The sequence below is a fragment of the Periophthalmus magnuspinnatus genome, chromosome 2 (genome assembly GCF_009829125.3).
Source record: "Periophthalmus magnuspinnatus isolate fPerMag1 chromosome 2, fPerMag1.2.pri, whole genome shotgun sequence".
Lineage (NCBI taxonomy): Eukaryota > Metazoa > Chordata > Actinopteri > Gobiiformes > Gobiidae > Periophthalmus > Periophthalmus magnuspinnatus.
In genome coordinates this window covers 12,472,387-12,498,883 of record NC_047127.1, presented here as the reverse complement: position 1 = coordinate 12,498,883, position 26,497 = coordinate 12,472,387, and the positions used below count along the sequence as shown (strand labels likewise).

Genomic DNA, 26,497 nt, shown 5'->3' with positions numbered 1-26,497 from the left:
GACAGTAAAGATCAGGTACAGTGTCTTTAATGTGCCCATTTCACATAGTCTTCAGTACCTTTCAATGAAAATCTCGTTACAAAGGAGTGTATTTATCAAGCCATTGTAAAATGCTTTATTTATATAGCATTTATTTATAAAACACAAAGGAATTGTTTTATTTTTATTGCTGAGAAAAGTACTATTTTATTCATCATAAATGCTGGACATAATTGTGCATTATTCTTAACCGTATAATTAATTCACGACACATAAAGTGGTGGAAATGCATTTCCTGTGCATTTTTCACAGTTTCTGCTTCATTGACTCCCACATCTGTCCTATTCTTGTATGTATTATGTATTATATGGTTGGTTTAAACACGCTATAGGTACCACAATACATTTTATATTAATATGTCAACTTGTATATTGTCAACATCGGCTGGAACAAGTGGCCATAGAACGTCACTAACGCAAGTCATCCATGCTGCACATACCTTTTAACCACATATTTTAATAATGTATCATTTTAAGTTGTAAGATATAAGAAAAGTTAAAAATATCTTTCTCTGCTCCCTTTGTGCTTGTTATGGTTGAATATTGCAATGTAGGGCATCTTCATCAAATATAAAACTTACGCATTTGGTTTTATTATTTAGCCTGATTGTAAAAAAAAATGTATAAAATGAAATTGAAAGAGCTGGTACCTGATTTAAATGTATTATTTTCAAGATAAATGCTCTATACATTATGCATATGGTTAAAACTGCTGAATATAAAGAATGTTAATGAGAATCTGTTTATTTTACATAACATTTTCTTGGTAATAACTAATATAGAAGCTACTGACAGGGTCAAGTTTTTCATCCAATCAGGCACATTGTCGCTAAGAATCATGGGAAAACAACTCCTTGACAATTTTCCAGACACTTGCTTATCTGTCATGGTGCATTTTCAAGAGTAACTAAAAAGCAAAGAGTGGGCAGAGATGTGAGAACTCTAAGGCAACAACTGCACGGCACTATCCCAGACGGTTGTTTCTGTGTCATGGTGCGACATCACAGTGACATAAAAGGACTAAGTGCGCGGGGCTAAAAGTTCAGACTAAGGCATGTTCCTGATGGTTTGAAAACAGGCACTGGCCCTTTAACATGGCAGCTTCAACTGAACATTTTTAGGGAGATAACCATGGTTTAATAACTTTCAAATTTGTGGGCTCATCATTTATGTATGTGCCTCTAGACGATATTTACTTTTTGCAATTTAGAGCTCGCCTGGACTGTGAAAAAGCTCTCCAAAATATGACAATATAAGCACGAAATGGGTAAGTAGGCTGTGCCATATGAAATAAAACTTAGTTTGTTTTTGAATGGTTGAGTAGTTGTAAGTTAGTAAGTTAGTTATTAAATACAAAAATGTTGCATAAGGCCAATTTACATAAACTTATAAAACTTAAAACAGTATGGGAAATTTATTTTACTCATCAAGTTACTGCAAATTTAGCATAAAGTAGTTTAAAAAATTACAATTAATTAGAAATGATTATACAGTAATTAAGAAAATGAATTATTTTAGAATAATCTGATTATTTTTACAGTCGAATGCTGATTTTAGCCTTCAGACAAACAGAAAATATAATTGGGGTTAACTGAGCTATTTTTTCTCTTTCGTCTAAATATAGTTGTGTTTTTTTTTTCTTTTTTTCTTTTTTTTTTAAATACTATTGGACCTGGGTTAAGGAAAAGCTAATTTGCTCACAAAATAGCAACTAGCTTATATTCAGCTATATTTAAAAAAAGGCTTGGTGCGCTGTTTAAAACTGCAGCTAATTATCTTTGTTTACTTTGTGCATTTGGCAGCAAAATCAGCAAATTGTCCTGCTCTGCTTTCCTGGACCTTATTAAACCTTATTAAACTCCAAAATCTGGTTTTAACAAAATGCGGTGATGAGGGCAAGATGGATAGTCCCAGACTGCTAGCTGCTAATCTGGTTATGCTAACAGGCTACGCTAGCAGGCTATGCTAAAGAGGCTGTTAGTTCTGCTCCAGATATGAACATATAGATGGAGCTATTGTGTTGCGAACTATACCGTACTTGATCCCACAGGCAAATTATATGGGTTATACATATAAAAGCTCGAAAAGGTCACGTCTCCTCATGTTGCTGAGGATCACGGCTTTGAGTAACTGGACCCAAATTAATTAACTCATTTAATAAGGCACATTATTAGGCTGTGAAGCAATACAGTCCCTTGGCTGCGTAGTTCACTATAGATATAAGCTATGTCTAAATGGCAAGAAATATTGTATATAGAGTAGAATATTTTCCTCTCCAAGTACTACGTAAAGCCCCACTGTGTAACAAAAAAATAGAATAAAAATACAATCATGTTTTTATTGCATTGAAAACCAGGCTTGCATCTCCACAAACCTGACTCAGCCTTAGCCTGGAGGAGGGCGTCCGCATGCTTTTCTCTATAGATTTCCTTCCTTTTCATCTGCATGGGAATATTATTGCTTTGCCTATGCCCCACAGTATGCCATTAAACTTACCTATCTCCATGGAAACAAGCAGGCGATGCCACCAAGCCAACTTACATGTCAGATCTGTGGATAGGCGACCACGCTCACAGTAAGAATGCATGTTTTTCAAGGTATATTTGCGCACTAAAATGCTTGTAATTGAATAAGTGCAATGTAAGTTTAATGCCATACTGTGAAACCTTCCAGTCAAAGCAATAACATCTCCCTACAGACAAACAGGAGGCGGAAAAGTTACACAGTGCAACTTTAAACTATTCCTCTCCATGCTCTTCCAATGCTTGAATGCGTTTTATGTGTACAATATGATAGCAGGCGCTCTACATGCGTTTCTTGTTCAATTTAATGATCTCTATCGTTCAGTGTAATCTTATTTAGCTCGCGCTTAGAGTCTGGATTCTATTTTTAGACCTCAGAATGCTGCGTGTGTGGCAGATGTCAAGTATTCGGTGGTTTTCAAATGCAGTGAAAAGATTGAGACGTGTATTAAGCTACGGTTTGGTCGCAGCTGCGCTATGTAACCTTTATAATTTAAACACAAGAGCAGTGATGCAGGCAAAGCATTGTGGGTGTTTGTGTGGGAAAGCAACCAACCAGAAACGCACCGGTTATGAGCTATAATGTACAGGAAGAAAAAGGGAAATAAGGGAAGTTAAAACATTTTTGGATTTAGCAATTTTAATTGGGAGAAGTAATTCGGTTATGAGCCAAGACAAAATGAGATGGTATTTCTATTTTTTTATTTCTGAAAGTTAGACTTTTCACCACATATCAAGAGTAGATTTTTATTAGTCATTAGTACATACATTATTGTTTGGAGGGTTTGCCACGTCGCTTGTCACCATGGAGAAGTTATTGCTCAGCCTGGAGTGTTCCACAGTATGCCATTAAATGTATGCATCTATTTTGCCTTTATTCAATTACAGGTGTTATCACTATAAATAACAAAACATATATACTTTAAAAAACATATTCCTACTATTTGTCACTCGTGTGTTTAATGTTTTAATGCCCTACTGCTGAACATTCTTGGCAAAGCATTAACATCTTCATGGAGACAAAGCAGGTAGCAGATCCTCCATAAAATTTCTAGTATGTACCTTTATTTTTATTTTTATTTGATAATTTTTTTCACAAGTCATTATGTAAAAAATTAAATAATACAAATCTGATTATTATAATTGCTATTTCTTAGAACCTTGGCCACAATTTTTATTAGTTCCTATTTTTTTTACAAAACTTTTTTAGCTTGTGTTTTCTGGTCAATAGATGCGACGGGAGGTTAGCACAAACCCCAGTGTTGTTTACTCACTGGTTTATCGATGTTGATTTTTCATGTGACATTCAGTGAAAATCTATGCAGTGTTTTAGAGGCCTGGGCCGTGCTGTTGGACTGAGACTAACTGCTGTGCTGCAAAATGGCCATTTCTGTTTGCTCCATTCAACACTCACAGGTTTGGTCTCAGCGAGTAACCATGACGATTCTCCAAATACATAAATAAACCTTCAGTGGGAAGGTGCTGGGTAATAATTATAAACTGGCATTCGTTATTTCATTGAACACATTTGAATTAAGTTTTTTAATTTGAAGTAGATTTGATACTGTGGTGGTATACTGCTAGTTGTTGTAATATAAAATATAGCCTCGTAGTAGCAGCAATAGATGCCTTGGCAGAGACAGTAGTACTAGTAGAAGCAATATATTTACAAGATGAGACGCGACATGAGATTGGGTCGACGAGAACGGCAAGATTCGAACGTCATTTATAATACATAAATTGTGCTGCAGTTCTGTTCATAGTTTTGGCCTCACCACTTTTATTTACTGGTTAAATTGTAGCTTTGCTTTTTGGAACTACAGCTCCTCAACAAATGTAACTCGCCAGCACAATCCCTTTTCTGTCCAATCTAAATGTAAAAACGGGAGAAAAAAAATCAATCCCACAGATATTTTTTCTCAGGTGTGCACATATGTGGGTATTTTTTTAAATAGCGGGAGTTGTCGAAGCAGCAGTACTAGTAGACATGACGTTAGAGTATCGTATTTTCCGGAGTATAAGTCGCACTGGAGTATAAGTTGCACCAGCCAAAAAATGCATAATAATAAAGAAAAAAACAAAAACATATATTTCACATATAAGTCGCATCTGAGTATAAGTCGCACCCCTGGCTATACTATGAAAAAAAGTGTGACTTATAGGCCAGAAAATAGGGTAATTACATTTTGACTTTAAAGTTCACAGTTTTTATTCCATCTCTGAATCATACAATGTTCACAATGTAAGTCAGAATACCCACTAATCAGTGAATCAATATAAAACACCATACATTACACACATTTATGCACTGTATAGTACCATTGTTGACTAATTGTCTGGGGATTGTATTGCTAAGGTCACACTTCTTATTGACCTTTTATTGATTACCCACTTTCAAACCCCCAGACAGCGCTGATCAATTCTAGCCTCTTTCAAAATGCCAACATACACACAACGATTTGGTCATATATATTCATACATCTGTTACGTATTATTTTTTCTGCCCCATTTCCATGTAATTTCTATAAAAGCTTTTAGAAGGAAAACCAAGCTAATATTTCAGATGTTGTGTGTGGAGTGAATGAGCGCAGCTGTTTTACTCAAGTGCGTACGGAAAAAAACAGGTTTGCATTTTATATTTCAACAAGCTCAAATACTAATGTTACTGAGCTAAAATGTAAAAGAAACAAGGTTAAAAAGAAATTGGATGGATTCTGTTGTTGGTAAATTTGCATCTTTGGTCATGCCTTGCAATCATAGACTGTATATATAAATGGACATAGCTAACCTGCTAGCCGCTGCGTTACAAATAGAAAGTTAGCATGGACGCTGGCTGTCATAGTGTCATAGTATGGAACATTTCAGACTGGAGCTGCAAGATTAATCACAACTGAATCGCAATCGCAATTATCATATCGCAAAGGCTGCAGTTTTTGAAGTTAAACATAACATCACAAATCTAACGGCAATCACCAGGCTTATCAGATTGCCGTGTTTATTTTCCCCAAATTGTTCAGCCCTATTTCAGACAAAGCAATAATATCTCCATGGAGACAAGTTGATGGTGGACCCTCCGCCGGAAAAATTAGCGCACCTCATTATTTGACTCCAATTTAAACAGTAAAATCTCCTCAGTCTTGCGAGCAGTATTTTTGCTTTAGCTTTGCCCGCTCTGAACCCTGTTACTCTGTGGCCTTAGATTCAGTTTGCCGACAGCTGTGATTGATGCTGCTGACTTGTCCTTATTGACGTGAAGCTAACACCTCTGCTAGCCTCCCATTCACTATTACACTCTCCATGAATGAACTGACAAGCAAATCCTTAACTCCATCGCCAATAACAGCTGCAGCTAAAACAAACCTGCCCATGTCAAAGTAAACTGCAACCCGTAACTCACACAGAATATAATGTTGTTTTTTTATAGCAAGCTTTTAATTGATTTCAGCTCCGTTGGCATCTGTCCACAATAGAAAAGCTCAGGAGAGAGACTGTTGAGTTGTGCAAACTACGTTTCAGCCCAAGGGAAAAATAAAAATTACAATGCGTTTAATCATTGCTGGCTTATTATAATATCGTAAACTCATTTGAAAGAATATTGGCAAGAGGTGAGTCATGTATGGTGGCACGGTGGCTGCATGTTCTCCCTGTGTCTGCATGTTCTCTCGGTGTCTGTGTGGTGTTTGCATGTACTCCCTGTGTCTGGGTGGAGTGTGCATGTTCTCCTTGTGTTTATGTGGAGTTTGCATGTTCCCCCTGTGTCTGGGTACAGTTTGCATGCTTTTCGTGTGTTTGTGTGGATTTTGCATGTTCTCCTTGTGTCTGTGTGGTGTTTACATCTTCTCCTTGTGTCTGTGTGGAGTTTGCATGTTTCTCTCTGTGCCTGTGTGGAGGTTGCATGTTCCCTCTGTGTCTCTGTGGAGTTTGCATGCTCTCCCTGTGTCTGTGTGGAGTTTGCATGTTCTCCTTGTGTCTGTGTGGAGTTTGTATGTTTCTCTCTGTATCTGTGTGGACTTGACATGTTCTCCTTGTTTTTGTGTGGAGTTTGCACGTTTCTCCCCCTGTATCTGTGTGGAGTATGCATGTTCTCCATGTGTCTGGGTGGAGTTTGCATGTTCTCCCTGTATCAGTGTGGAGTTTGCATGTTCCCCTTGTGTCAGGGTGCAGTTTGCATGCTCTTTGTGTATCTGTGTGGATTTTGCATGTTCTCCTTGTGTCTGTGTGGAGTTTACGTGTTCTCCTTGTGTCTGTGTGGAGTTTGCATGTTTCTCTCTGTGTCTGTCTGGAGTTTGCATGTTTCTCTCTTTATCTGTGTGGACTTTACATGTTCTCCTTGTTTTTGTGTGGTGTTTGCATGTTTCTCCTCCTGTGTTTGTGTGGAGTTTTCATGTTTTCCTTTATCTGTGTGGAGTTTGCATGGTCTCCATGTGTCTGGGTGGAGTTTGCATGTTCTGCCTGTGTCTGCATTGAGTTTGCATGTTCTCCCTGTGTTTGTGTGGAGTTTGCATGTACTCCCTGTGTCTGTGTGAAGTTTGCATGTTCTCCCTGTATCAGTGTGGAGTTTGCATGTTCCCCTTGTGTCTGGGTGCAGTTTGCATGCTCTTTGTGTGTCTGTGTGGATTTTGCATGTTCTGCTTGTGTCTGTGTGGAGTTTGAATGTTTCTCTCTGTGTCTGTGTGGAGTTTACATGTTTTCCTGTATCTGTGTGGAGTTTGCATGTTCTTCCTGTATCTGTGTGGAGTTTGCATGTTTCTCTCTGTGTCTGTGTGGAGTTTACATGTTCTTCCTGTGTCTGAATGGAGTTTGCATGTTCTCTCTGTGTCTGTGTGGAGTTTGCATGTTCTCCCTGGTCTGTGTGGAGTTTGCATGTTCTTTCTGTGTTTGTGTGGAGTTTGCATGTTCTGCCTGTGTCTGTGTGGAGTTTGCATGCTCTCGCTGTGTCTGTGTGGAGTTTGGTTGCACTGGTTGAAGGAAAGCCTACCTTACCTTATATCGACTTAAAGATAATACTGAAATTGTTACGAGAATTAACAATTATGTAAGAAAAATTAATCAAAAGAAAAACTACAAAAAAAACATGATTAAAAATAATAATAAACATGTCATTTAATGTTTTAAACTAGTGATATTTTTGCACTTGTGTGTTTAATTCCACAGTTTTCACATTTGTTTACAGGCTTTTTTTTACCATATTTCTGATAGATATCAAAAATATAATCTGATAATAATTTTCCGGATAACCATAAACATATTTTGGTAGGGTGAAGGAGTGTATGAAAGACTTGAGGTGAGGCCAAGGTACCAGTTAAATAATGGGTAATAACTTAGAGTGAAGAATGTACAGAAATGTATCATGGCGGAATGTCAAATTTTACTGCTATGAAGTACTAAAATAGTAGTGACTCATTCTGGTGGCTCCATCGCAGTCTGACTTTCATATATTGTACTATTTTTAGCTCCTTTATTACAAATATGATTTATGCATATATCCACTGTATTGTCCAATAGGGAGTTTTAGACCTGCCTGTTGGACTAAAGGGATGTTTCTTTGTCTTAAATGGCTAAGTCTGGCTTTTGTTGTCATTTCTGTTTTCTAAGTGGTGTAGACATGCAACACGCTGTAGTATTGTCCTTGGTAAAATAGTGCTCTGTTTCTCTGTTAATAAGGCTTGAATTTAGTAGGAACTCTTGAGGTTACGCTTAAGAGAGGTTTGCCAGAACACATACTCTAATCCTTTACGAAGATGTGAGTCTGGTCACTGCTGAATGTCCCATGGTCCGTCCGTATCAAAACAAATATAGCGGCTTATGAGGAAAAAAGAAAGGAACAAAATATCACAGAATGACTGAAAAACATGACGGATCTCTGCAGAATCAATGAGCGAAACACTAAAATTTGTTAATCTGAGGGGAGAGAAATTATTTTGTTTGTAAATTATAGATAACCAGTGAGCTCCTTTGTTTCACCTGTGTCACTGAAATAAACAAATCTGATTGGACGATCACGTTTGGTTCTGGTTCGGGACACATTGGAGGGAGTGGGGACCAGACTGATGTCCCTCTGTATAAAAAATGCAGAGGGACATCAGTCTGGATTTGCCAGGCTTCGGGTTTAGAGCCGGTGGTATTGATGCTATTATAGGGCTGTAACTAATGATTCCTTTAGTAGTTGGTCGTGTCTTGATTAGTAAACTAGCCAAACAGTTATTCTTTTACACTGAGGTTTGTGAAATACATTCAAAACCAGATTATGGTTCAAATATATTGAATGAAGTCATCTATTTAGAGTATTATCATTAAAAATTACAATGTCACTGTATTCAAGTCTTTTGGCATATATTTTCAGACTGTAGCTCAGATAATTATTAATCAGTTGATGGTGTCTTGATAGAAGTACATTTACATTACTTGTATTTAGTATTTTATTTAGATGATAAGGATTTATATGGGACAACAAGTAAAGTTAGTGAGTGAGTTAGATGAAGATTGAGTATTTTTGGTATTTGTAAAATGTAAATTAAATAAATATTAAATTATAAATAGAACTTTTTTCTGCATAAATATTTGTTTTTGCATGAACTCCCTCTGCAGGTGTAGTCTTGTGAGTGCAGTTTGGGTCTGATACATAGAGATACCTGTACATAACAGTTTTCAGAGCTTTTGGCTTTTGACTCATCGATCTGCAGGAAATGTCTTTAGTTAACTAAGACTACAGCTCTAACAGTTATTAAAACAATTGATAATTTTTTTAGTCGATTACTTAAAATTATTCTAATTAGTCACCGCCCTACGTGGAAAGCAAAAGATAAATTCAGTTCTGTCACACTGAGTTGAAGAGTGAAGAGGGATTACACAGACATTTACAAAGCCAAACATTTTCTTAATTGGCAACTGTTGTGTATCACTCCTATGTATCAGTTCATTTTTGTATAGTTATGTGACTGTTGACAATCACAATGAACCAATTAGTTTTGCTCCAGTATTTGCAAAGTGTGGTTGTCAATATTGTCTTACTCTAATTAAATGATATCTTCCTGAAGACCCCAATTAACTTTGCAGAGGTGCACGGCTGTTAGCTCAAGTTTGACACTGCTGATATAAAAAGTTATGTTTATTATTTAGTTCATGACAACGTGTTTTATTTCAAATATTATTATACATACAGATGTACTGGTCTTGTCATTACCAGTTATTATTACACAAGCAATTGGCAGCTATATAGTAATTGAATTAGTCCATAACTTTTTTTTTGAGAGTAGTCAAATATTTGGAAGAAAAAGCCATCTAATATGTGCACTTCCTACATTTGACTTTTATAATTGTAAATATATGTATTACAGGCACTTTACCTTATTTGTACTGTTTTAAAAATGTGAAAAACCAAACTAGCTCATTTTAAACGGTTTGCAGTGGCTCGCTTACCGTATGCATTCTGAGCTTCCTAATTATCCACCACAATGAGTTTATAAGCACTTTTCAGAACTCTCAGAGACCAGAGTGCAGTTTTGCCATGGCAACAATAAAATGCTAATTAGTTGCAGACAGCACGCGGTCGACCTATTTTGACCTCAAGAGCGACTCATACAATATATCTGAAGTGGGACAAAATTTGCTAAAATATATGGAAGAAATAGTCTAAAGAGGTTCATTTGATCTTCTGATAATTTATTTTCATAGATTATTTTTTTTTTAGACCAAGGTTTAGTTTCACATGATGTTGCTGTAACGTGTCCAGTCAGGTGATTTAAACAGGTTTTGGTGCTGTCTTCCTACCAGTTGAGGCCGGACGACAGTGCCATCTGCAGCCCCACTTTTTCAGGACAGTATCCTCGGTGTGTGAGCGTAAAAAGACCCCCTCGTCCTCATTTAGAGTCCCACGGGCATGTTTCCGTATATCGATTGTCTCCTTAATCCAGCGACGATTTTTGTTGTCCTCTGTCACAATGGTTGCTCTGTCCCAGTCCATAATGTGGTTCTCTCTTTTACCGTGTTCATAAATGGCTCACGTGCACACCTGCAATGTTTACTTTTCACGTTCTGTCCTATGTTCCTTTTTGCGCTGAATTCCCTCCCTGTTCCCCTGCAATAAAACATACATCACGGACTGCAGAAAACCTGTTTAAATCATCTGATCGGACATGTCACAGCAACATCACGTGACCACTCTGAGTAAGAGCGCTAGTAACAGTCCAAAATGTCAGGTATGAAAGCAAACTGAACCTTGGTCTGAGAAAAGAATCGATTAAAATATATGGGAACAAATCGGGTACAGGGCCTTTAAATTTAAAGTCAGCATTGCAATCTCTTTGAGTAAACCAGTCATTCTAAAACTGTTAAGATGAAGGTCTGCCATATTCTTTGTATATAATATTGATGAAAATATTATATACAAAGGTTTAGTTTATTTAAATGCACATAAAAACATTGACCTACACAAAGGGGTAAGATGTGTACAGGTTTGTTTGGTTGTTTGTTTCTCCACTATTGCTTTTATCTGCTAATAACATTTGAGTCACTTGAGGCCCCCAATGTCTCGTTAGTTGACAAATACATTGGCTATTCTTTTACTTTTGCCACTGAAAATCATATACGGAAATTGTGTGTATTTATCTTGCAGTACATTTCTAGTTGTAAGTAGACTCCTTTTGTACTTTTGCTTTCCGGGGCTGGTTCGTAGTGGATGCAGTCTAAGCAGGGACTCCCGGACTTGCCTCACCCCAGACACTTCTTCCAGCTCCTTCGGGCGTTCCTAGGCCAGCCGAGAGACGTAGTCCCTTCAGCGTGTCCTAGGTTGTCCCCGTTGCTTCCTCACGGTCCAAGAAGAGATGCCCGAGTCATCTCAGCTGCTCCTCTTGGTATAGAGGAGCAGCGGCTTTACTCTGAGCTCCTCCCATGTGACTGAGCTCCTCACCCTATCTCTAAGGGAACGCCCAGCCACCCTGCAGAGGAAACTCATTTCAGGAGCTTGTATCGCTGATCTTGTCCGTGATTACCCCATAGGTGAGACTAGGAACGAGGTAAATTGAGAGTTTTACCTTTCGACCTTTCACATATGACAGTCTGAAATTAACATACTATTTTCAATTTAATTATTCATTCTTGTTTACAGAACTGACCCTGCTATAGAAATAGTAACACCAAAACACCGTGCCCACGTGAAGTATTTGAGTGTAACTTACTAAGAGCGAAAGCATGTTGTCTCCAGATCGTAACGCTATATAAAGCAACCATTTCCAGGGCAACTTTAAAAATGCTATCTTTCATTTATGATATCACTAAGCTGCATGGGAGACAAGAAAATAGAAAAAGATGGTCTGGTCAGGCAATCTTGTGGCATGTAGCTAGCGGCCTTGCTAAGAGCATGTTAAAGCTTAATTAGTGAGAATGGAGGATGAAGTTATGAGTTCGTTAGAGGCTAATTAGGAGAGTCCTTGTGACAAATCAATGATAGATAAGACATGTTAGTGAAAGGACTGGTGTATTTAGCCGTAAGGGTGCTCTGTGGAGTAACCAGGGGATAATGAAGCACTAACAAGCACGGGCAAGTCAAATAGACAAGTTAATTTGAGTTAGGGGTCATTGGAGTTGCGTGAGTGACTTTGACAGTGGTTAACTTTACATACATACCAAATTTTATTTAAAAAATCACGGTCTTTTGTCTCTCAAATCCACTAACAGTAATTAACACTATATTGGTAAATGCGTTAACCACTTTTAAAACACATTACGGTAATTGTTTCCTTGATATATAGCCAGAGTTGTGTTTAACCTTTCTAGTGAGAGGTCCGTCTCTTGCTTGTCGCCATAGAGATTCTACTGCTTTGCCAGAAATGTTGCAAAGTATAGCATTAAACTTAACATATTTTCAATTACATGTGCTTTAATCGTTTCTTAATCTGAGTGGGTCGGCTCTCCACAGATCTGACCTGTAACTTGGCCTGCTGGTGTCACTTGCTTATCCTTGTAGAGATAGATAAGACTTGCAACTGATCATCCGCTGAGTTATTTTTTAACTTTGTCACTTCTTGGATTTTGAGAAATGATTTTGTATTTTGATCTTGTACTGAATATAGCATCTCTTACCTCTAAGTCCCATTGAAAAGCATTGGAGTCTAAATTAGCCTAGTTATCCTGCAGAGTGTAAAGTGGTGCGAATTGGCGTCAGAGAGTAGTGCTGGGGGGAGCTAAGTATTGTCATAATGTAGGCTAACGCGTCTTGGGAGGAGATGCTAGCTTTTGTGCATGTGCAGTGAATTATGGGATACAAAGCAGCAAAGCCAGACTATATTCATTTCAACATTTAAGCCCGCGAGCCTTGATCGTCCTTTAAAATAGGCTAAAGTCCTCAGGAAATGTTACAATATAGTGTTCATTTGCAGCTAAACCAAAATGTGACTGGACAACATATATTACATGAAGTATTTGGGGTGAAACGCAAGCTCAGCATTGCCTTTTAATAATGCAATGCAGGCTAAAATGTCAACGCTAGTCAAGCAAAAAGTATACTGTCCAATGCTTATTTAAATGCCTGGAGTCATCTTGAATTTGAGTCAAGATATTAATATTTCATAAGAGATCATAATAAATCAACCAGTACATGGATAAATGGGAAAAATACATTTGGTGGGTACATTTTTTGACTGCAAATTTAAAAATAGCCATAGCAGTACTGGCATTACTTATCATAATAGGGCTAAGTTAAAACCATATTTTAGAATATCCTCCATGTGCATATGCTTAATGCAATACTGTGTAACTTTCCCGGCAAAACAAAAGCACTGTGGAAACAAGCATGTGTAAATCAAAATTGAAATATGTCTATATATCAGCCACAAAAGTACTTCCACCATTGTAAACCCGGTCACCACTGGGAATGGTTAATAGTTGGCCAGGGTGTCAGTAATCATAGGATTTTATTGTTGTTTGGTGTTTATAATAGTGAATAATGGTAAAATGATGATGTTTCATCTCATAATAATCGCAATCAGATAATCTTGTATAATTCATTTAGGCTGCTCTGTAACAGTTGGAGACATGTTTGAAGTATGGCTATGTTTGTTGATATTTGTCCAGAGGAAGAGGAGGAGGAGAGGAGCATTTGGCCAGCTGGCTCCTGTCCTGTATCCTGGTTTACACACACTGTCATATTAATCAACTAAACATGCGACATTCAAGTTACATTTTACTTTAAAGAAACTGTATGTAACCTGCTCTCTTACTGCTTAAAAAAGCTCAACCTGCGCTGTCAGTGCGTTAACCTGCAGATAGAGGGCACATACAATTCTACAGTTCATTCTCAGTGTGAACAGGCCTCATCTGAACGATCAGAACCTCCAGAATTCACTCACTGAGCTGCAAAGGCTGCACTACCACTGATCCATGATTGGCTGCAGGTGCTGGGGTTTATAACGAGGATTCAGATGAGACAGAGTCCTTTTAGGTTTAAACCAACTGGATTTCAGCATTGAAACTGGTAACCCATGTGCTTTCTGATTGGATAATCATCTTGAGAACCAAAACACCAAATTATAACATAAATACATGGGACGCCATATCTAATGTTTTTGTAATTAAGAATAAATCAGCACTAAAATTGTTATAAGTAACATATATATTTGATTTGAACGGGTTTAACATCTCCATGGAGGTGGTATTGCTTTGCCTGGTATGTTCCACACTATGGCATTAAACATATCACTCTTGCATTTGAAACCTGGCCAGGTGGGTCACTTGCCAAGAGTAAACCAGGTCTAAACCAGGTCTGAACCAGGTCTAAACCAAGTCTGAACCAGGTCTAAACCAGGTCTAAATCAGGTTTGAATCAGGTCTGAACCAGGTCTAAACCATGTCTAAACCAGGTCTAAACCAGGTCTAAACCAGGTCTGAACCAGGTGTGAACCAGGTCTGAACCAGGACTAAACCAGGTCTGAACCAGGTGTGAACCAGGTCTGAACCAGGACTAAACCAGGTCTGAACCAGGTCTGAACCAGGTCTGAACCAGGTCTAAACCAGGTCTGCACCAGGTCTGCACCAGGTCTGAACCAGGTCTGAACCAGGACTGAACCAGGTCTGAACCAGGACTAAACCAGGTCTAAACCAGGACTGAAGCAGGACTCTATATTTGTTAGTATAATTATGAAGTTCTAGCAGCATTTGAGCCTCCAGTGATTGAATGCTTGGTATGAGTGGATTTAAAGATGGCGGCACAGTTCAATATAAAGTAATGGTATTCAGTGAAGGATGAGACACAGCGAATCAATACGACTGGAACAACCACAGGGTTCTAATGTAGTGCAGAGGCCCGAATGCTCTAAAGGTAAATAAAGGAAAACAGGAGGGATAGAGGCTTTAAAATGTGTTGAATTTATGTAAATCTTTGCTATGTTTTTTCCCTTTATTTTGTTGGATTTCAAACTCTATAAAGTGATGTCATACTCCCAGATGGACATATAAAAGCCAATTTGTCCTGTTAATAACTGTACTTTGTCATGAAATATCCAAAAGGTAAAGGCACAAATGTTGAACCTGATAATTTCGATAAGTGACTAGACCCACGGACTCACTGTATTACAAGACAAATCTGCATTTAACAATAATCATCTGGTATAAATATCATTGGCCTATAGAATCTTGTGATGTCATCTGAAATACAGCAATTGATGAATTAGAGCCAGGAAGAACTTAAACAGATTTACTTCCTCCTTTCACGGTTTGAAACTCATGTACTCCCCATGCTTAGGCATAGGCGACACAGTGGCTGAGAAAGTTCTCCCTGTGTCTGGGTGGGTCTCCTCTGGGCACTCTGGTTTCCCCCATCAACCCAAAACATGCACAATAGGTCAAATCCTCCAGCTAAGGTAGTCCTGAGCAAGGCTAGCTCAAGATCTAAAGATGCATTGAAGGATGGGTCAAACGCAGAGAACAAAGTTTCCTACCTTAAAGGCGCCGTACCAGATTTTTACTGTTTTAAAAATGTGAAGCAGTCCAAAGTTATTCCTCACTTACCTTATGCATTCCAAGCATCCTAATTATTCACCACAATGACAAAACTAGCATGCCAACACTTCTAACAATAAAATGCTTTCTAATTTTGCTTAAAAACATGGGAAAACAATAGGTAAAGAAGTAGTTATTTAAGAAGTATTTAAGATTGTTTTGGCTTAGGTTACTTCAGTGTCATACTATTTCAAACCCATCCCATTGTAGATTCTTATGCTTATTAATCCACCAATACTGAAGTAGTAAAAATACATTGGTTTATATCGCACTTTTCCTGGAACCTAACCGCGTTTTACATTTTGAACATAAAGGTTACAGTACATTCAGTTGATCAATATTGGAGGCATGAGATGGAGAGCCATGTTGTTTGAAGGTTTATGTGGAGAATATTAAGTGACGCATGCTAGCTAAAAAAGTCCTATAGTGTGGCAATTCTGCAATAACAACTTTTAAGAACAAACAGCCAGGATCTCAAGTCTGTTTAGAGTTCAAGTTTACAAAAGAAAGACTTCAAACTCAGGCAGAGTATTCAATTTCTTTTCAACAATTTCTTAGACCAAAATTGCCCCTTTTTCAGTTTCTTGGTGTCTATCAGAGTTGAATACAAAAGCTTTGGATTGTGATCTGAAAACACTGACAGTTTTAGACAATACAGAGATTTGAAATATTAGTCTCTAGCTAGTTTTATTATATGCACAGTTTGAAGTTCTAAACAAGAAATATGGGTTTTTTGATTGGATAAAACTACTAGTACTACTACTACTACTACTACTACTGCTGCTACTACTACTACTACTACTACTACCACTACTACTACTACTACTACTGATAATTGAAGACTAAACCACAACTTAGACAGGACTAGACCAGAAATCCTATGAACCAGGGATACCGAGATATATTATGTTTTGTTTTGTTGTTGTTTTTTTACCTAAACTTGGTCGAAAACCTAGCTGGACCAAAAGAAGGACAATACTAAGGTCTTTAGATACCCAGGTGCAAGCCAGAACTGAACCAGGACTGAACCAGGACTACCCCAGCCCTGCAACCTAACCTATCTTGTAAACACGCAGTAGTACCAAAGTTAAGATGTTTTGTTTTGTTTGTGTTTTTTTCTGGAAAGTCAAAGATCAGAAAAGCTTATAGTCAACAAGATCTTGACCAGAACTAAACCAGGACTACTCTAATCCTGCACTCTAACCCACATGTAAACACACAGTAGTACCAAAGTGGCCCAAAAGAAGGACTTTACCAAGGACCAAAGCAGAACTACACCAGGATTAAACCAGGTCTAAACAAGGTCTTTAGTCAAACCAGGTGCAAACCAGGACTAAACTAGGACTAAACCAGGACTAAACCAGGACTACTCTAACCCTGCACCCTAACCTCCATGTAAACACGCAGTAGTACCAAAGTAGTCTGAGGACGGCCCAAAAGGACTCTACCAAGGTTCAAAGCAGAACTACCCAAGGTCTATAGTTAACCAGGTGCAAACCAGAACTAAACCAAGACTAAACCAGGACTAAACCAGGACTCAACTAGGACTAAACCAGGACTAAACCAGGACTAAACCAGGACTACCCTAGCCCAGCATCCTAACCTACATGTTGTAAACACGCAGTAGTACCAAAGTGGTCTGAAGATGGCCTTTCTGTGTCATGAATAATTTGTGACACTGAAAGCTCTTGATGCTAACCTTAAGAGTTGCGTCCTGGTGGGGTTTTCCAACACAATCCTCTTACTTTGTCCACATACAAATATATAGACACACACACAGACGCACACACACACAAATATGGCGTGGTGGATTTATTTTCGCTGTGATGAAAAGGATTATTGGATCAGGGAAGGGAGTGAACGCAGTTTTAGCTCAGTTTGGTGCGGCCATTCACGATGACTATCTCTGCGTCCTGATCGATGTTTTTGGATTTATTTTTCAAACTTTGGATTCAAATTTTTTGATAAACTGGAATGGATTTTGGGAAGTTTTACTAATTTACAATGGAGTAGCGAAAAAGGATGCTAATGGATTTATCGGAAGTGATGACATGATGAAGAGATGTATCCAAGCGTGGGACAAAATCGGTTGGATTCTTGTGGGGATGACGTGCTCATTTAGTAGGCATTTTGGATTTTTAACTCATTTTTCCCTCATTTATTTCCATGAAAAGGTTTATAATAGTAAAACATTTGATCTAAGGATGCAAGATTAATCGCAATTTGAATGGAAGCAAATAGCAAAACTCAAAGACTGCGATTTTTGAAGTACCATTCCGTTTTATTCTTTAAAAAAAACTGCTAAGCCTGGAGTTTAGATCTATAAAAACATGTTCTAAAATGGGATTCTTGTGTTAGTTTGTCAGTTCAGATTTTTTTCTTCAGGACGTGTTTAAAATGTGAAATTTGAACAGAATCCTATTATTAAAACATAAATCAACAAATCTAATCGCAATGCTTGTCAGAGCAATTCCAATTTGATATTTTTTTCAAATCTAGTACTCGCTTTTTTCAGCAAGTTCAACAAAATTTAGTCCTTGTTATAAATAATGTAAAAATGTAACTTGAAAACAAAATGTTTTACCTTTTTTAAATCTTGTCATTTGAGCCACTGTATTTTGGCTTAGTTTTCTACATCCCCTAATACAGAAATTTAGCTTGCACTTTGATTTGTATAGATTTATATTTGAATGATTTAGAGGCACAAATGAGTTGCAGTTAACAGGACTTACAATGATCTTGTTGGCTCTCGGCCTTTAAGTTAACGGCAGTGAGCCAAAGCCATTGACTTAAATACTATATCCCTTTTACGTTAAATTCCATACTCAAAACAGGATCTTCAAATGAATGAAAAAAAATGTCCCTGTTTCTTGTAATTGTACTGTTAAAGCAGACATATTCTGCAAAATGGACTTTTCAGAGCTTTTAACTGTGTTATAATTGTTTTTCCTTCTCATTTACACTCTCAAAGTTGTATTTAGAGTGATTTGGGTTAGAGCAATCTTTATTCTCCTCTATTCAAGACGTCATTGCTGCGATCAACCCCTGTTTTCACCTCCACCGGTACGGCCACTGCTCTGTTGTTACTTTGTTCTATGATTTTATTTTCTTAATTGGTGATGGACATAGGGTAAGGCAGCGTTGTGTAATCACTTTGGCACAAATGAAGAGTAATGTACATGGTCTAGCAGAGTGGCTCTTTGTTGTGATGACGTTTACCGTGACGTTAGCTCCCATTGGGCTTTGCAATTTTCCAACACGGAAATCAGCAGACTTGTTTCTTTGATGAAGTCGTTTTAGATGAATATTGCGATTTAAAATGTCCAAATTATAACATAATGATCCACAAGTGTCATAGATTGTAACTAAGCAGCACACACAAGCACAATATGTTTGAATTCATTCTCACTTTATGTACGATATTTGAATGTTTTATTAAAGTGCAGTAGTTTATAGTTATTGTGTTGTCTTGTGTTGCAGCCATAAGAACAAACCGTCAGGCTGGCCTCCCCCTGCTCCAGGCTCCTGGGGGGGACTACAGGGACCTCCGTACAGCTGGGACAGTATGAACAGCTCCAGAGAGGACTACCTCACCAGGTAAGTACTCCAATACTACCACTACTTTAACTATTAGAAAGAAGAAAGTACTGTTACACTAGCACTATATTTATACTTTACTACTACTACTGCCAGTTCTACAGTAACTGCTTTTGTTACTACTACTACTACTACTACTACTACTACTACTACTACTACTACTACTACTACTACTACTACTACTACTACTACTACTACTATAACTTCTTTACATCGCATTATTCATTTAGACTACAGTTATAACCACCTACTACTACTTCTATTGAGTTAAAATGCTATTCCTTATTCTACAACTATATCCTACTACCTTTCTATCGCTACTACAGTCTAAACTACTGCAACCCATGACTACTACTACAACAAGAAACTACTCCTTGCCATCTCAGACCATTTGCGACTTGCTTGCAAATATTTTTTATTCATAATGCTTTTACTATATCCCCAAATTAGACAATATATTACACTTGCATTGACTTGTATTGACTCTATCTTGGCAATAGAATGAAACCAATTTTCTCTGAGTCGGAATCTCGTTTGGTCCTATCTCCTTGTCTCCTCTCTCCTTGTCTCCTCTCTCCTCGTCCCCTGTCCACTTCTCTGCTATCTGCTAAAGTCCACTCTAAGTTCATTTGTATGCAGTTGCCTTTTTATTGTTTTAGCCATTTGTCATTCAGTAAGTGCTGCTTCACTTCTGCTGAGTAAACATACAATCTCAAACTAAAGTGGTCTGAATGGAATTTTTAACAGTGGAGGTTATGACTAAAAAGAGACTCCCGTGTTTAAAAATTTGACAGCGCTGTACCTGATTTTTGCCATCTTAAAAAACGTGAAAAACTACTAGTTCATTTTAAACAGTTTGCAGTGGTCCATAGTTATTCTTCGCTTACTTTATGCATTTCGAGTATCCTAAGTATTCATTCCAAGCTGTATGAAACTCTCAGACACCAGAGTGGGGTTTTGTGGGCAACAACTAGCACGCTAACAGTGCACTTCCTGATTCTCACACAATAACATGCTTTATAGATGTAGCCAGAACATAGTGGATTTATTTTTACCTCAAGAGCTGCTTATATAACATATCTGTACTGAGGCAACCCAAATTTTGCTTGTACACAGCGTTTTATTTCACAAAAATCAGGAAGTGTGTGCTTAGCATGCAAGTTGTTGTCAGCTTTAATGTGACGGCAAAGCTCTGATCTCTGAGAGTTGCGAAAAAACGCTTATAAACTCATCGCGGTCAACAATTAGGATGCTCTGAATGACTCTGGACCACTGCAAACTGTTTAAAATGTAGTTCTGTTCACGTTTTTAAGGCATTAAAAATCAGGAACTGCACCTTTATGTAGTATATAGATAAATAAATTCATTATAGTCCCCAAGTCCTTCCCATTTTGGTTTAAATTAACAATTACTCATCCTGACTACATTATGCTGCTGCCTGGACTTTTGCATCTCACTCAAACTATTCTACAGGTTTTTTTTTGCCTCAATCTCATTTCTTTTCTGTACTTTTCACTTTCCTCTTTGTCCTTTTTGCCGTATTGGAAAAGTTATATTTGCAAGAAGAAAGATGACTTTTTCTCAGTGATTGTGCCCAAAGAAAATACAATGCAGCCTTGGTATTAGACTACTACTATTATTACTATTACTACTACTGCTGCTACATAAAATAAGAGGTTCAAACCCCTTTAGGATCCTACTGTCTTTCTGCCTTTGGGCAAGACACAGATGACATAACAGCACACCAGCCTAGTATGAATGTGGTGTGTTGGTGTGTGTTTGTGTGACGTGGCCATTTTGGATTTTCTTACATGGGTTTCATAAGTTTGTTCTAGTTGAAATTTACAGCTCAGAAAATAAACAAAATAAATACTGTATATCATTCCAAATAAAAAGCAAAAACACAGCTCCGTGCCAAAGGGAGTGAGTAGAAATAAAAAATACTTATACTCCCACCCCCATTTAATAAAAGTCCGGCCAGTCCCACTAGATTGACCCCGACACCCTGCACAGACAGTGGTCAATGACACTTCGAGACTTTTATAAACCTATAGACAAATCTGCAGCCATTATCATCCAGTCTACAGTCTGTGGATTTACATATGGAGCTGGGATCTCCGTAAATCTGACATAATGAGACTCACGGCTCAATCCTGATCATCTCTACCCTCTGTCACAGGGCGGGTTAATCCCAAAGGAAAGGGGCAAAAGGGGGTAGGAGTTCACAGTGAAGAGTTGATAGTAGTTGCAACGACACTTCTTAAAGGGCCTTTATGATGATCTTTCCTGATCTATGTTATAATGTTGTTTTCTCATCAAAAACGTACCAGGAGTTGTGTTTTGTTTCATTCACTCATGTTTACCGCTCAAACCTTGCATATTTAGGTGCTTTTCTCAACGGAAAACACTCTGTTCCACCTTGTGATGTCATCATGTGGTAATACAGGAAGTGCTCTGCTGTGTTTTTAAACTCTGTACACCTTCACTAGAATCATCTGGATAATTTCAAACCTGGAATTGCAAATTTCTACTGAACTAAAGGTAAAAAAGTAGCTGTTGACTTGAAAGCTACCACTCCATGACATCACTAGGTGGAACAGCGCATTTTGAGTGTTGAAGATGTATATAGACTAATAAACCAGTGTTACTCAAACAAAAACATGTTTTTGGTATGTTACATGTACAGAAAATATTTTGAGTACCTGTATTGGGGTACAGTAATTCTTTCATTTGATGGTATTCAACACAGTTACTTCTAAAATCGGAGGAATAAAATTTTGGCTTCAAGCTGGACTGTTTTAGTAAAGAAAATAGACAACACAGCTCTTGTGATGAGGCGTGTGTATTTTCTTTCTTTAATCAGTGAAAAATAAATGCAGAACAAACATAATGTTGTGTTTTAAACTCGTGGTCATGTTTTTAGACTATACTATAATGCAGCTTGGTGTAAAAGTATTGAGAATACAGTAGTCTGATTGGTCCATATAACAGAATTACAAACATTACATTACAAAATACACGTTAACGTTGGTATTCAGGATTCTGTAAATACATTTTTAAAGTGTTCTTCTCAACTGACAGCATTGTAACCTGACTTAAAGCTCACAAGACTCAATTTTATGTAATATGGGACTTTTAATAGTAACTACATTCATACATCATCATCATTTGTAATTAAAGTCACACTATGCATCATTTAAGCTTTTCACCACTTTACGACGCCATGATATTTTACATTCTGTAACTTATTTCGCATTCAAAGTTAGACGTGCACATCGCGGTGGTCTGATTTTGACACAAAGTGCTGCATTTGCAATAGACTTTCACAGTCGTCACAGTCCATAGTCTCAGCACCGACTGTACCAGGGGAGCTCTTTATAGAAATACAGTTCAATAGAGACAATATTAATTACTGTATCTGGTATAGCGTCCCAGGCTCTAATCCCGCACGAGGCTGTTTAAAAAGAAAAAGGTTACATTTCATTTGCTGAGGGCTTTTAGTGCGCTCGTTAACCTCGAAATACCCCACAAGACATAACATAAATTCAAGAAGGATTATAAGTGTAAGTGGTTTTAATAGCGGCTAATTAATGGAGATGCATGTAAGTGTCTCAACAAAAATAACTCAACTTACTTGTAAATTTAAAGTGCGCAGCTGCAGTGCAGTTGGGGTATTTTGTGGTCTATAATTAGGGTTGTAATAAGACTTTGCGATAATGTAATTTCAAAGCTGTTAAAATATGTTGAATCCTGAGCTCATTTGACTATATATATTGTTTTACTGTTGAAATCTAAGCAATTTTTTGCCTATTATATCATTCTTAACCTGATCAGACTATCACAATATATAGTATACTCAGAGATTTTATTATAAGCTTATGGAGATACAAGCAACTGTCTCAACAAAATACCTCAACTTTGTCATGTTTGGACTAGTAATAAAGTCTGTGCGAAGCTACTGTAGCCCATTTGGGACATTTTGTAGGCTATATACAGAAGGGTTGTCATAAGAACTTGCAATATTGTAAGTTGAAGTCACACATTATGGTGGACTGTAGAAATATTTTGAATCCTGCTCTGCTTGGACTAAATGCATTCGTTTATTGTTGAAATTCTGTTAAATCTTAAGCCTTTGGAATATTTAATGGATCTTTATTAACCTGCTCAGATATTCACAATACATTTGATTCTCAGAGGTTGATCCTGAGATGTTATTAAAATGTGTTAGTCTTAAAGCATGTGTATTATTCATTCTCCCCTCAGATAGTAAGATAGTATTGTAGCCACATCTGCCCTGGGGTACACTAACAGAAGCGAGGCTGCCAATCTGCGCCATCAGCTCCTCCAACCACTAGCAGCTGTTGAGGCGGTCTATAATTAGTAATTGTTGCATGATTGTTGCATAATACTCTGATCAAATGCCTTTTCAAATCCTCAATACAAAAAATCTATTACTTTTGTTTAGATATAGACGTTTAATTTATATAGATGACATATTTATGTCATATAAATGTTATTAACAATTTGGATTATTATTTATTCTTACTTATCTTTTGCTGCAGGTACTGCTATTACTACTGCTACTATTACTACTGTTACTGCTACTGCTACTGCAACTACTACTGCTACTACAACTACTACTGCTACTACTGCTACTGCTACTACTACTGCTACTGCTGCTGCTGCTACTACTGCTACTGCTACTGCTACTGCTACTACTATTACTACTACTATTACAACTACTACTGCTACTTCTACTTCTACTGCTTCTACTACTGTGACCGTACTGACTTGTCAAACCTGATCTGGTCAGATTTCACTAGCTAAGCAGGGCTGGGCCTGGTTAGTACTTAGATGGGAGGTCGCTGAGTGCCCCAGGTACCACAGTGGGTCGCTAGTGGAAAACTTTCATTGTGTCCTTAGGCAAGACACTTCACCCGCATTACCTAGTATGAAAATAGTGTGTGCGTTGGTAGTGGTTGGAGGGGCTGATGGTGCAGATTTCAGCTTCACTTCCATCAGTCTGTCCCAGGGCAGCTGTGGATACAGTTGGACCACCATTGAGTGTGGAATGAATGAGTAATGAGTGAATGAGTAATGCACTGTAAAGCACTTTGGGTGTCATGAAAGACGCCATATAAATCCAATAATTAATGAATTAATGAATGAATCTTTTGAGCACTTGACAGTAGTCTTATTCTCTGTCAGTTTTAGTATTGCAGCCTCTGGAGTTTTGACAGTACACAGTGGTGCAGTTTTCTGTCCTTGAGGGATCAGAGCCAGAAGTGTGATTTATACAGCGCTAATGTGACACAATGACACCAGTCAAAATACATCTCACTCACTTTAAGCAGTGATTCATCTGCAGAATGGAAAGAGATGATCTATGTTTCTATTTATTTGTGTCAATATAAAATTTGATATTTTTTCCTTACTGTATTGTATTTTGCTGTATTTCATTTTAATTATTTTTATCTGTTTGCATTATTTTTAATTTGTGAAGCACTTGTGATGACCATGTGTGTCATCTCTCACAGACAGAGAGTACAGTAGCTTTATTACTAATATTCTGTAACTGCATTACATTTACATCACTCGCATGCTCTTGTACGTTATAGTAGCAATAGTAGCAGTAGCAGTAATAGTAGTAGTAGTAGAAGCTATTAGTAGTATTTTGTAACTGTACATTACTCACATGTCTCTGTTTTGATCACAGCCAAGTAGTAGTAGTAGTAGTAGTAGTAGTAGTAGTAGTAGTAGTAGTGGCAATAGTAGTAGTAGTAGTAGTATCACTCACCATGTTTCTGTGCTCCTTCACAGTCAAGTAGTAGTAGAAGAAGAAGCAGTAGTAGTAGTAGTAGTAGAAGAAGAAGTGGCAATAGTAGTAGTAGTAGTAGTAACACTCACCATGTTTCTGTGCTCCTTCACAGTCAGGTAGTAGTAGTAGCAGAAGTAATAGTAGTAGCTGTAGTAGTAACTTTATTAGTATTATTCTATCACATGTCTCTTCTATCTGGTCTTCCACAGTGAGGTAGTAGTAGTAGCAGAAGCAGCAGCAGTTGTAGTAGTAGTAGTAGTCTTCTGTCACTGTGCCTTACTCACATGTGTCTCCTGTCTGTTGCGGTCACAGCCAGATAGTAGTGGAGTAGTAGTCGTAGTGGCAGTAGTAGTCGTAGTGGCAGTAGTAGTCGTAGTGGCAGTAGTAGTAATAGATACAGTAGTAATACATGCAGTAGTATTAGAAGCAGTAGTTGTAGAAGCAGTAGTAATAAATGCAGTAGAAGTAGAAGTGGTAGTAATAGATGCAGTAGTAGCAGTAGTATCACTCACCATATCTCTGTGGTTTGTCACAGCCAGGTGTCTCAGAGCAGTTCCCTGGAGGAGGTGCACTTGGACGGGCTGCCTCCTGCTCCTCGCCTGGTGGAGATGAGGAGAGACCCGGTGCTCGGCTTTGGGTTTGTGGCCGGCAGTGAGAAGCCCGTGGTCGTACGCTCCGTCACTCCAGGTAACAAGACACTGTAGTTCATTAAAGGTGCACTATGTAACATCCCTAGTCTAGTCCACTGACAGCTTGCTTCTAAGGACATGCTATTAATTACCCTGGGATGTTCCACTGTATGGCACTAAACTCCATGGAGACAAGCAGGTCACATCACCAGGTGAAGTTACAGGTTAGATCTGTGGAGAGGCAACTCTGCTCACAGTAATAATGCATGCTGTTCAAGGTATTTTTGAGTAGCGATGGTCTGATTTGAATTTCTTTATGCCGTTACTGATATCTGATATTTGTCTTGCTGGTGTGGCCGGTAACATAAATTTGGTCTGTACTATTAATTTTAAAAGCTTAATATCGGTTAAGTTCATTTGTAAGTTTCACTATAACTTATGGCTTTGTAAAAATAAAAAGACAATGTATTTATCTGGCATATAAATTCATATTTTCCTACAAACTGGGAAACACACAGACTTGACCAGAAAAAGTATCTGTGCCAAATGTCCTCAAAATGTTCAATATTGAACTGATACCAATATCTTGGGAAATCTTACGATATAACTGATAAACCATCCATGTTTTTGAGTAAGAAAAGAACCAGAAACTGAATAGATGCAAGATAGATACTTAAGTTTAATGCCATGCTGAGGAACTCTCTAGGCATAGAAATTACATCTCCACTGAGACAAACAGTTGACAGATCCCTATTAGAAAAGTTACACAGTGGACTTTAAAATCTACTATAAATGTATATTTGACTTGCTTTATACATATTTTGTTACTTATAGTATTATTCAGAACTTAATTATGCTTTGTTTATTTTTATATTTGAGATACTGTGTAATTTGCCTCTT

General features: G+C 37.7%; 1 protein-coding gene across 1 annotated transcript in view; it reads left to right on the top strand.

The window, feature by feature from the left end:
• LOC117384244 (FERM and PDZ domain-containing protein 4-like) overlaps positions 1-26,497 on the top strand; it is a 92,154-nt gene that overhangs the window by 34,841 nt on the left and 30,816 nt on the right. Inside the window, exons 2-3 of the mRNA XM_055228309.1 lie at positions 19,034-19,150; positions 25,504-25,655. Of these exons, the coding sequence (XP_055084284.1) occupies positions 19,034-19,150; positions 25,504-25,655 (269 nt within the window). The remainder of the gene's footprint in view (positions 1-19,033; positions 19,151-25,503; positions 25,656-26,497) is intronic.